We start from the raw sequence: 12889 nt of genomic DNA on the forward strand, positions 1-12889 counted from the left end.
GAGATCTTTGTATTGTATAGCTATACCTGAGCCTTATACACCAGTGGTCTGCAACTAACAACTATAGCTTCAGCTTTAGGCCTTAGTCAGACGGGCGTTTTTTCGCGCGATTTGCGCATGCGCATGCGTCTGGCGATTTTATAAAACCATTGCTTTGCAATAGTATCGGACACATGAGCGCTTTTTATGCGCTCGTCAAATAAATTATAGAACAGAAATTGCAGATCGCACCTATCTGCGATCTGCGATTCCTGTTCTCTTCTCTATATGCGCTCAATGGGGCCGGCGGCAGCAGCGCCGACCCCGTTGAGAGCATATACTAGACAAATCATTCTCCTCTGCCACAGCTGTAACAGCTGTGGCAGAGAAGAACGATGTTTGCCCATTGAATTCAATGGAGCCGGCAATACAGCCGGCTCCATTGAAAGCAATGGGCTGCCGGCGAGCGCGGGATGAATTTTCGGGAAGGGCTTAAATATATAAGCCCTTCCCTGAAATTCATCCATAAATGTGTAAAAACAAAAAAAATATATATACTCACCTTGTCCCGGCAGACGGAGTTCAGCCGCGGCCGGCGGCAGTTCTCCTGAACTGCTCTCTGTAGTATTCAGCAGCCGGGGATTTAAAATCCCCACCTGCTGAATGAGCTGCCTCTGATTGGCTCAGCGCAGGGACCAATCAGAAGCAGCTCTCACTCACACCCATTCAGGAATTCATCGTGCATCCGTCATGCGATCCGCAAATTGCGGGAAAAAACGCCCGTGTGACTAAGGCCTTAGTAATGACAACGCCCTGACCACTTTTGTGTCATTTTGCTTTGCTGTCCTAGTTTATATTGTGCAAGAAACGGTTTCAATAAAATATTCAGTAAAAAAAATACCAGTTGTTTTTGAAACATTTAATAAAACAAGGCCTGTATTCTTATAACAAAGTGATATTTTGATATTTTTAAGACAATGTTGAAACATTTAAATCTGTTGGATCTTTCATATAATTTCTACCCAAAAGATTAACACTGAGAAGGGCCTTAGAACATACTTTCCGCCGACTCACCAAGCGCCCATCTTTCAACACCTAAACAATAAAGAGAAATAACATTCATCACTGATATTAAATGAAATACTATATTATTTTTCAATCTTTAGTTAAAAGAACAAAAAAATTAAAGCTACACACACTAACAAACTCCAATTAGTAACATTATTGAGACGAAATGTGTAGACAAAGGTGTCACTGCTTCCTTATCTGCTTAAGACAAAATCAGTGAGAGTTTGTTAACTGCAAAACTGATGAAAACTCAGTTTGAGAGATCGAAACAGGAGAGTAACTTGAAGCTCCTGAGCCCCAATGCAAAACCTGTAACAGGGCCCCCAACTATAATGCTTTATTCATAGTATTGGGCTCCCTATATGAAGAAGAGAGGCTTTATGGGCCCCCTAAGGCTCCTGGGCCCGGGTGCAACCACATCCCCTGAATCCCCTATAGTTACGCCCCTGGAAATATAAAGTTTATGCAAACAACTTTCAGAAGACCCCATACAACAATTGTACAGAGACTCATTGAAGGCTACAAAAGCATTGCTTAAAGATCTGGATATAGATTAGAGTATGGTTAGACTAATAGTTAGGAAACAGTGGGCCTCAAAGTTTTGTAGGTTCATGAATGGCTCAATCTTCTCTACAATTACATGATTGGAAGGACAGTATAACATTACCTGAAATATTTTAAGATCCAACTGAACTCCACTGAGCAGAACTTCTGGATAGACAATGGTGGATTGAAATGTACCAGCTAATGAAAAGAACTCGAATTTGGTATATGCATTGTCTGTAGCTACGTGACACGTCTCTAAGCTTGTACACTTCACCAGTGTACATATCTGAAAAAGAAAGGAAGACATTGTCATATCTCCCTTAAAGGGGTTTCCTGGGACTCCTGATATTGATGGCTTGTCAGTGGGGTTCCAACTCCTGACACCTCCATTGGAGAGTCACATTGGTGAGCTCTCATTGTCTTCCCTCATGATAGACTCTAATGGGCTTTTTTTCTGCCATTTTACAAGAAAAAATAGCACAGCATGCTGTGCTATTTTTTCTGGAATTTATTATTTAACCACTAGATAGAAAAACCTTACAAAATACTGAACAGAGCCTAAGGCCACTTTCATGTCATGTTTATTTTGCATGTATATTTCAATATTTTGTATCAGCATTTGTAAACCAATTATTTCTATTATACTTTCTCTGTTTACGTTCCACCACTGGATTTGGCTTAGAAATGCTGATGCAAAATACTGACCAATGTACTAATACCTAAGGTCTGGTTTACACAGGCATAAGGGCATTTCAGCCAGGTAAATACATTGTGTATTTACGCAACCAAAGGTCATTTATGCCCACGTATTTTGCCTGCTCTGGTGTGTTTTTGTGTGCGCATACACTACCTATTTGTGTGTACAAAGAAGACTGCATGAAATCACATTGATTTTGTGCTTAAATACTCAAGGAATATGCAGGTTTCCTGTATATTTATGCATGCCCCTTAATTTCAATGGGCTTCTATGATGAGTAATACACACTAAATAGGACTTGCCACATGTAGTATTGTGTTATTTTAAAATGGTTCGCTTTTCGTGAAATTATATTTTTGAATACAATTGCCCCTTAAGTTCTATACATTTATAAGCATAAAATACATAAATATATCATTACTCCACCCATGCAATACAATTAATCATAACTACTGTATAGTTAAGCAAACCTTAATCTCTTGCATCCCCCACTGCCCCCCCCCCCCCCAAAAAAAAAAAAAAAAAAGACTGGTGGATAGGCACAACGCTCCATAAAAGATAGTGGGACGACAGCATGTATTATCCAACCTCTCTTTTATTAAGTTTTTTTTTTAAACCAGCATAGGATACACATTGTAGGTTGAATCCCTTCTTCAGTCTCGACATAGTGGAATGTCCCCGAATAAGACCCTTTTAGTGTTCTATGACTAACCACATTAACACAATATGTGACATTTCCTTCTCTTTCACGCCTGAGCAGATTCCAATCTGGTTACCCACAAACAAGATTAAACCACCAAATAAAAGTTTACCAACAATTTTAATTTCAGCTGCCAAACTCCTCGTTCCCCTCTGCTGGAGAGAAAAGGAACCCCCACAAATTTCTCAATGCTTGGAGAGTGTCAAACAAATATTCCACTTTGAGGAGGTTCTAACCTGAGAAATGGGTACAAGAGATTATTTCACAGCTCTTTGGTCGCCCTGGATTGGGTTTCGGGGTGAAAAACACAACACCCCACTCTAATTAATTGTGTTGCCTAACAATATATAAGATTTTATGCCTAAAACCTCGCTCTCTCAATCCTCTCTTTTTTTTTAATTTGAAGAGCAAACAATCGTTCTTGCCATTTGTTCCCCCGCATCCTCCTTACAGTCCCCTCTGTCTCTCACATCCCCCCTAAATTTCCACCCTCAGTCATATCCATCCCCTCCCCACCTCCCCTTTTTTCCCTCTCTTTTATTTCTTTTTTCTTTTATAAATGCAGCTAGTGGTAATTCCAATCTTGCAGAGATGTTTTTTAGCGGACTCCAGTCCAGATGTCTGATTGATTATTGTAGATTGTAATTTCTACACTACTACAGGGTTCGGCGCGACTACAAAGTGCTTCTTATTTTCTGCTTATTTACCTAATTAAAAAAAAAACAAATATTGACAAGACATATATTTTTTTAATTATCTCTAATACCCTATTCCAAAATGTACACACTTATGCAATTGATAACAATGTGTAGGTGAATACTTACCTCAACATAAAAGACTTGATGTGGTCCATGATAGCCATCATAAGCACCAAGTACATATACCTCATCATTTCTCTTTTCCAGCATGCTGTAGTTCAGGTGACAGCAGAGATGATGGTGACAAACTGAAGTATATCCTCGAGGATCTGTCAGCTCAATCATTGTATAGTTATCAAGAAGAAGGTTCTGACGGAACACTTTACTGCTTGGTAAAGGTTTCTTAATCTGAGATGCATACTCATGCCATGTGACAGGTGACCATCCAGTGATGTTTCTGGTGTATGAGTTTAGTTCTGATATAAGCAAATGACCCTCATTGACCGTCTTGTTGTAGTAGTATTGTCCAAGCATATTCGGTGAAAATATTCCACTTCCTTAAAGAGAAAACCATCAATTTTAATTGTACATTTAACTGCATAAATTGTGCCATAAACTTTCTTACATGCTTTGTGTCACATTTGCTATCTTTTTAGACACTTTTAGACGCTTTTTCTGATTCGACCGAAAAAGGGGTGTGGCCAAAATTGTGCCAAAAAAAACGTACAAAATGGCACCAAAAATTTGACACAATTTTTAGTGGAAACTAAGCCAACTAATAGGTGGTATAAACTTAGACTGGACAGTTTTAAAATTTGACTGACTTACCATTCAGCTGTGATGAATTTGGTACATTTTAAGATTATCTGTCTTAGTTAGCACAGTCTAACTTTTAGACGGTATTCATAAATTTGCCCCACACAGTCTTAAAATGCACCAGATTTATCAGAACTGGATGCTAAGGTTGTCCAGTCTAAGTTTATACCACCTATTATTCAGCATACTTTACTTACCCTTTTTTTTTTGGATGATTCGGAAAAAGTCTCCAAAAGTGTCCAAACACACATAGTAAGGCCTCATGTGTACGGGACGATTTACATTGTTTAAACAGCTTGACTATTAAAATACTGTAATCTTTATTGTGTTATAATGACCATTTACATGGGACAAATATTGCACAAAATTTGTTCAAACAGAGAAAAATGTGCGATACATCTAAAGGCAAAAAAATTGTTTACTATTAGTTTACTTTTCTTTAACGCTTACTTTCAACCAGCATAAAACCCCTTTTTTGGAAATCTTTTTTTTTCCTAAATCGCTGCATTCAAAGTCCTATAAATTTTTTATTTTTCCTTGGACGGAGCCCTGAATCTATTTATTTGAACAGACATATTGACATGAGCTTTTTTTCTCCTTTAAAAAGAAAATTACAGCATGTCCTATTTTAGGATGAAAATAGTATATTTAAATTTGCGTTGGACAGCACATGAACAAGTATTCTGTGGGCTGTTTAATGCAATTTGCGCCCAGGAATCTTGAACGCAACTTTTAAAATGACTGTGTGCATATAGCCTTAGATGTGTAGAAACATAAGCATTTACTTAAGACCCATGTGCAGTTTCAAACACATCCTGTTAGGGCAAATGCCCACGGACAGAAATCTGCAGTGTTACACCGCAGCTATTAGGTTCTATTGAAGCTAATAGCTGAATGTTCATGCTGCGGAATTCCACCGTGGAATTCCACAGCATGAAATAAGCTGCAGCATGTCCTATTTGCCACGTGAATATGAGTGGCCGGCTTCCATTGGGGTCAATGGAAGCCAGCCGCCATGCTATACTTCCGCTGTAAGTACAGCGGAAGTATTACGTGAACACGTGACCCCACCCACGTCATGCGCTGTACTGCGCATGCGCATCGGCGGGACGTGCACAGCGGATTCGGGAGGTGAGTATGGGGTCATTGGGAGGGCACCGTGATGGACTCCGCAGCAATATTCCGCAGGCGGAGTCCATCACGGCCATGGGCATGAGCCCTTAGATACAAAAAAGAACTCAACAAAACAATGAAATCTAAAACATTGTATACATTTCATCCTAAAACTTCAAATAAATAATGCGACAAAGTATCACTCGGCAGAGAGGCTTTGCAAAAACAACAAATGACTTCATGAAAACAACTAATTTCAGCCATATAATTACAAGTAAGAAATAGGTGGACAATCTTTTATAAGCTTTTTAACACAAATCCAATACTGGAATGATAATAAGAATTCAGAATGATAGTTCCACAGCATACCTGTCATGTCCAGGGTAATATTGTGTATATTGGAGGATAGGAGATTGGATCTCATTGCCAATGCCCATGATGAGTGAAAGTGAATTGCACTGTAGTGAGGAAGAGTATTAAACCACGCAGTTGTGAAAATAATTGTATCCACGTTGTGCTGAGTTACCAATACTACAGCCGGGTTATAGAATAGTATATCATAACAGATGAAAATTCCAAATTTCCCAAATGGCGTATCAAATGTACTTATCTCTGGTTTTTCTGGAACATTAAACTGGGATTCACCAAAAAAGAGATGGTACTGCAAAAAAAAAAAAAAAAAAAAAGTTGTATAAATAATGAAAGATGAAGATTGAAGTGTTCACCTCTCAAAGGTTTGCTGTATTTTTAAAGTAAATTTCCAAATAAAAAAAATACATGATTTCAATTTAGTTGCAACAAGTCTGTCTGAGTGTTATACTGGACAGACAATATAGCCAAATTACCAGATTGTTATTTATGCAAAAAATATATTTAGTTTCAACTAGAAAGCATAGCAACTATAGACTATTGGGAACTAATATGAATTCCACTTACCACCAGGAAAATGTGCTGACAACTAAGTTACTGCTGTTGATAGAATAACATAATTATACAGAAATGCACTACTGAGTAGATATACGGTATGTATATGCACACACCCTTGTCGCAAGCTATATAGAACCACTCTAAATGTAGAGCTTCTCAATGGTGTCTATGTACAGCGCTGGCAGTAGTGCTTTAAAGTATAGCAGTTAGGGGAAGAAAACTTGAATCCAGGCCATTTAGCGCAAATCTATCAGCTTGAATATACTGTCCAAACTGTAAGCATATACAGGAAGAGCTAAGCAGATTGATATAATGAGTCCATTAGGCGATCCTATTAGTGATTGACAGCTGTGTATGACTGTACATCCAGAGGTAGTTATCAATCACTGATAGGACTGCCTATTGGGACATTCAACTCAGAATGTGCAGAGATATAAATGAATAAAATACAAGTTATATTTAATTGTTCCCCACAAATCTACGAAAATACGACATACCCTGAAAATCAGACAGAGTATGATTTTCCAGAATTTTTGAGGATGCAAAATGATTTTTCAGGCTTTTTGAGGATGCTTGAAATATAAGCCCTACTCCAAAATTAAGCCCTGCTAACAGTTAATTAAAAAAGTCAATTTAAATAGTGTCCAGGCAGCCATACATGTAAAAAAAGGTAAACCTTTTTGAAAAAAATTAATATAAGACACTGTCTTATTTTGGGGGAAACAGGGTATATATAAATCTGCTCAGCTCCTCCTGCTGTATACCATCATGCAGTTTAGACAGCATGTTCCAGCTTACAGTCTCCTTTTAAAGTCATCGATGCTGCAATGTCTCCTTACTTGATCATGGCATGAACATAGAAAAGGGGATCCATCAAATCTGCTGCTACCAGCCAGTCACTCACAATGCAAAAGCCAAAGCTAACGAAGGCCTAAGCCATGCAACACAAACTAATGTACATGCTATGGTATACTTTTTTCCTAGCATATGGAATTCATTGTGTTTGCATATTACAGACTGAAATCTGTCTGAAAAAATAAAAATGATCAAATATATATTTTTCGACGTATTGGTTAAACAGAATTGGTAAAAAATGTAAAGCACACTTAAAAAGACATCTGATCATAACTTCATTTTTGGCAGTAGACATAGGTTTTCTTTCTCTTTTTGTTTTAAACCTATATTTTCTAAATGCGGTGTGAGCAGAGCCATATCCCATTCTTCTCTGCCGTCTAATCTGTAATTTACAAGGATTCATTCACATTACCTTGTGATAACGAGCTATAAGTTTTCCTTCTGGATCAAACACAACAGTAGTATCATAGAAATAATATCCATCCGGAGGACAGGAGGAGTCAGTAGTATTGCAAGGTTTTTTGTCCCCAATGTTTGCAGCAAAATAAATGGAATTGTTTTTTGCAATGCAGCTTAGTCTTTTCTGAACTGGTGCTTGACCAAACCTAAATGAATTTCCAGTAAGGGAAGTAAAATTACATACATTAGTGTCCTCTTCACTACAGCCAAAACGAAACAATACAACAGTCTGTTTAATAAATAGTGAAATCTGTTCTAAACAGTGGTGTAACTTCAAAATCCTCAATGCAACATCAGTAATAGGACCCCACCTACTATCTAGCGATTACAATACTTGTGTCTTATGGCAAAGAAACATTTAGGGCCCCTCAGACTTAAGGTCAGGGTACAGCTGCTACTTCCGCATCCCTATACATAGTGATCATGGGAGATTTTAACTATCCAGACATTTGTTAGGAATCTCTCTAAGGTAAAGTAATGGATCCAACAAATTCTTATTCGCTCTTGTTGACAACTTTATCTTCCAAAGGGTAGAAGAGAAAACCACGGGATCTGGTATCTTGGACCTAATTCTTACCAACAGGGAGGGAATGGTTGAGGAAGTATGGGTGGCTGGGACCATAGGAGGCGGTGATCATGCTATCCTTGAGTTCTGGATAAAAAGAGGAGGAAGACCTGAGAAGACTCAGACCTCAAGGTTGGATTTCAGAAAGGAAGATTTTAATGAACTCAGAAAGAGGGTAGGAAGTATCCAATGGCTGGATGTTCTTAAGGACAGAAATGTCCACGAAGGTTGGGAAATATTGCAAAATGAGATTCTCAAAGCACAATCGTTAACAATTCCTAAAAGAAGGAAGAATAGGAAGCGTTTCAAGAGACCAGGATGGATGAACACAGAACTTGCACAAGTGTTAAAAACAAAGGAAAATATGTTTATCCAATGGAAAGAGAGGGGAAATATCTAAAGAAGAATATAATGCAGTCTGCAGAAACTGTAGGGCCAGTGTCAGAAAAGCTAAAGCTAATAAACCACCCACAGCATGCCCCATTTTGTGTGGGTTACTCGCATGGATGGCTCCCGAGGCTTCCATTGAAGCCTATCGGATCTGTCCGGTCCTGCAACACACCTGCAGCTGTATTTGTGCTGCGCTGCGGGACCGCGGAAAAGCAGGAATTAAAAAAAAATAATGTGCACGGCGCTTGCGCGCAACACGCTGCCAGCGTGCCAAGCACATCCGCCGGGCCAAAGACAGAAGATCCGGCCATGACGGAGGGGAGACCTGCAGTGTCCAGAGAGGTAAATATAATCAATTTTGAGGCCTCATGTGTGCGGGAAAGGAGAGACCCGCTGCGGGATTCTGCATGGATAATCCGTGCGGGCCCGAATTTCCCCATGGACATGAGGCCTCACAGTATATACCTGTGGGGATCATTGCATGGAATCCAGTTGACAGCAGGGTCTGGTATATCTTCTAGATAAGGAAATACAGTTTCTCTGCTTAAATCAAAACAACATATAGCATATTCTGGTGTAACTATGATGTGCGCTCCCTGCAGAGACAAGAACATATTTTACTTCAAGAAGATACAAAGTAATAAATATACATTTTTTAATATAAAGTGGATCATACTGTAAATGATATGAAAAATAACACAGAGATTTTGGATCATCACAGAGTTTATTCAATAAAAAGTTATTAAAACACCCATATCCTCAATGTAAAAATGGTATGTCTTCTTTAAAGTGAACCTGACATTAACTATAACCACATAGTTTATGCTAAGTTACGGTGCTTATAGTTTAGGTGACATGGAATCTAGTGAACCTCTTTTCATATTCACCCACATCCCTGGCAAAGTCAGCATGCACACAGCCTTCTGCGAAGAGTCACACTGACTGTGCTCGCCCTGACTTTGCCGGGAACACTGCAGGAATGGACGACCAGGTGAAACAAAACACAATAAAACAAGCATATGAACCCCCATGGAGCAGAAAATTGTTGTCCAGTTCATTTCCACACGCAACAGACTTCACCACTTCACGCAAGAATCCAATGGATGTGAAACCTTTCAGAATCACCTCCTCTTCTCCACACACGGAAAATGCCTCAGAACCGCATCCTTGAAATCTAACCCACATAGAAACTGGAACAATGTTTATTATCAGAATTCCATTGCTATGACATCAAATGGTCCCCGCCAGGCACTATCTGAAGAAAACTCACACTAGTTTAATACTCTTAAAATCAGTGAAGTAATCTTTAATGATCATACTTGCAAAAGGGTAAATGGCATCAGCATTTAAACATGTCCACTGCAAAAAAAGGCATTAATTTGTGCGGCACTATCGGAATTGGACCACCACTGATTTGCAAAGGGTTGCCTTCTCTGATAAATCACGTTTTTTGTCACTATTCTCCCCTGCAGGTGAACCCTTGTCTCGCTGCTGCAGGGGATATCCCTTCAGCCCCACTGAGATTAAGGGAAACCCTGTAGAGAAGTGGGTTTTCCTGGGGCTTTTCTTCATCTTTCTCTCTCCCCCTCCTATGGGGTGATTCCCCTGTAGTAAGGAGATAGAGGTGGAGTGGCTACAGGGCTTTCCTGAATTTTTGAGTGTAAAAGGACCTTTTAACCCACTTGGCCTCCAGGTGTGTTTGTCTGGGACAAACGGGAAATGTCTCTATGAAGGACAGAACACTGGGTAATGGTACAAGCTGAAGGCTTGTTTAGACAGAATAACATTTTTGGCAGCATAAAAAAAGGCTAAATGTTAGTTTATTGATGAATGGTATTGAGGATTATAAATAATTTACTAACAAATAATATATGGCTGATATGAGGAAGGCTGAACTTAATAGACACTTCTTTTTTTACGGACTTATTTTTTACTAGAATACAGCCATTTGAGTGGCTAAAAGTGAGAATTACTTGTACATATATACAAAATCACATAAAAAGAAAATGGAATGGTTGGGAAATCTTTTACATAATATAGGCTCGAATGTTCTGGGGGCTAATATAAGCCTATTGCAAATAAACACTTTATTAGTTTAAACACAATGTAGCTGTTTTGGCCCCAGCAATCACTGAGACCCCAATGAAAGACACTTATGGTATATTCACATGTGCAGTTCTTTTTATGCTGATTTTGAGGCCAAAATCAAGCAAAAATCATTAAAGGAGAGAAAGAATAAAAAGGACAGATACAACTTTTTTATTTTGTCTTCAAAAACTGCATATAAAAATCTGAACAAAAACTGCACGTCTAAACACAGCCTTAGGCTGCCTTCACATGGGCCAGAAAATCGTGCAATTTCTGAACGATGTAGGAGTGTGAGAAAACAGAATTACGAAACCCATGATTTTCAATTATTTCATTTCCATGTGCGATGTTTCCTGTTCTGCGATGCTGCGGAATTTGGAAATCGCTGCATGCCATATCTTTCTGCGTTTTGCTAGTTTGTCTTGCCCATGTTTCCCTATCGAATCTTCGATTTATTGCATCGCAACGCATGAACTTGCGATGTTCGTGCGATGCGTTTTTAACATTAGCAACTCCTGTTGTTGTCTATCGCATGAGGAAAACATAGAATGATGTTTAAGGAAAAAGAAAGAGGATGGAAGTCCCAGAAGATAGGGACAACATTTGCCCTCTTCCAATCTTCAAAAAAAGGAAGAAGGTGGATCCAGGGAACTACAGGCCTGTGAGTCTGACTTCTATTCCGGGAAAGATCTTTGAACAAATGATTAAACACCATGTATGCAAGTACTTGGAAGAGAATGGAGTAAATAACCAGAGCCAGCATGGGTTTGTAACAAACAAGTCATGTCAGATGAATCTACTGTAAATAGCTACATGTAAAAATGTTTTAATGTGGTTTCATTTTATAACATATTAGAAAGCATTAATGTTAGTAAAGAGATCAATGTTACCTTTTGTGCTGCAGTTATTACTGCTCTTTCCAAAACATCTATATTTCTGTTCATAAGTGCCAAAGCTTCCTCCTGTGTTACAGGTGCCTGACTTGGGTCTGGGAAAAAAGGAACATGCTCATAGACTGCAGCAACAAATGTATCCAGGGAATAACTGAATCTTATGATGCAAGCTACACAGATCAGAAGACTCGGCAAAAGCATAGCGCTGAGAAATCAGTAACTGCAGTACTTTTAATGTAGAGCACTTTAATGGCAATGGAAATGCAATGTGAGAAGAACACTAAACAGGAAACATATTAAACAGTGTTGTGAAATCTAGGTTGTGAGACAAGATTTGCATGTTCTGTAAATACTGAGCATTGTGCAACTCTTAAACTGGTAGGAAGCAGAAGATCAGGTATTAGGATGAACACTTATTAGAGAAACTCCCTTAAAAACTAATGACAGACAGTACAAAGATATGCACACCATAATCAGTATAGAAATTTACTAAGACTAACATAACAAAACATGGCTTATTCATATTACTATCTAGCAGCTCTGTTTTCTCATTTTGTTATCATAACTATAAATAGTTTCCAAAACAAGAACAAAGAAAACTGAAGATAACCATATGAAACTATTTTGGGGACAGGGGGAAAGGGCCCATTTAGACACGATCATCGCTCAAAAGATGTCATTTGGTCAACTTTTGAATGATAATCTTTGTTTGATTTTCATTGCAAGATAATCGCTCAAATCTTCTGTGATCACCTTGCGCTCCGGAGAATGCAGAGAACAAGCGGGAGGCCGCTTGCTCTCTGCATTCAGCTGTTCCCCGCTGGGAGTGCCCGGCTGTCATACAGCTGAACGCTCCATGCAGGTTGTGGAGGATGCAGCCTTATACCCCACCTGTTATCAGGGAGCAGGATGAAGCTGAAACAATAGTATCAGTTGTATCCCGCTGTGAATCCCTGATAAGACTCATTGCTTTCAGCACGCTGAAAGACAATGATGAGTTATGGTTTAATGAAAACTGCATGATGTCAGTGCAGTTACACACAACGATTATCGCTCATAAGATGGCTTTGAACGATTTTTGAGCGATCGTTGTGTCTAAATGGGCCTTAAAAAAGGCTGGAAAAAGTAAAGCCCCATTTACACGGGATGAATGTT

General features: G+C 38.9%; 1 protein-coding gene across 3 annotated transcripts in view; it reads right to left on the reverse strand.

The window, feature by feature from the left end:
• The window catches only part of LOC136631255 (pantetheinase-like), a 127882-nt gene extending 115901 nt beyond the window's left edge, over nucleotides 1-11981 (reverse strand). The window contains exons 1-7 of one of the 3 annotated variants that reach the window (XM_066605571.1): nucleotides 11732-11981; nucleotides 9219-9349; nucleotides 7752-7944; nucleotides 5927-6218; nucleotides 3815-4185; nucleotides 1715-1879; nucleotides 867-1074 (exon numbers count right to left, since the gene is read on the reverse strand). In XM_066605571.1, the coding sequence (XP_066461668.1) occupies nucleotides 949-1074; nucleotides 1715-1879; nucleotides 3815-4185; nucleotides 5927-6218; nucleotides 7752-7944; nucleotides 9219-9349; nucleotides 11732-11935 (1482 nt within the window). In that variant the 5' untranslated portion in view covers nucleotides 11936-11981 and the 3' untranslated portion in view covers nucleotides 867-948. Of the gene's footprint in view, nucleotides 1-866; nucleotides 1075-1714; nucleotides 1880-3814; nucleotides 4186-5926; nucleotides 6219-7751; nucleotides 7945-9218; nucleotides 9350-11731 lie in introns of those variants that run through there. The other 2 variants (XM_066605572.1, XM_066605573.1) reach the window with 2 other exon arrangements.
• Nucleotides 11982-12889: the final 908 nt, after the last annotated feature.

This window comes from Eleutherodactylus coqui, chromosome 1 (genome assembly GCF_035609145.1).
Source record: "Eleutherodactylus coqui strain aEleCoq1 chromosome 1, aEleCoq1.hap1, whole genome shotgun sequence".
Lineage (NCBI taxonomy): Eukaryota > Metazoa > Chordata > Amphibia > Anura > Eleutherodactylidae > Eleutherodactylus > Eleutherodactylus coqui.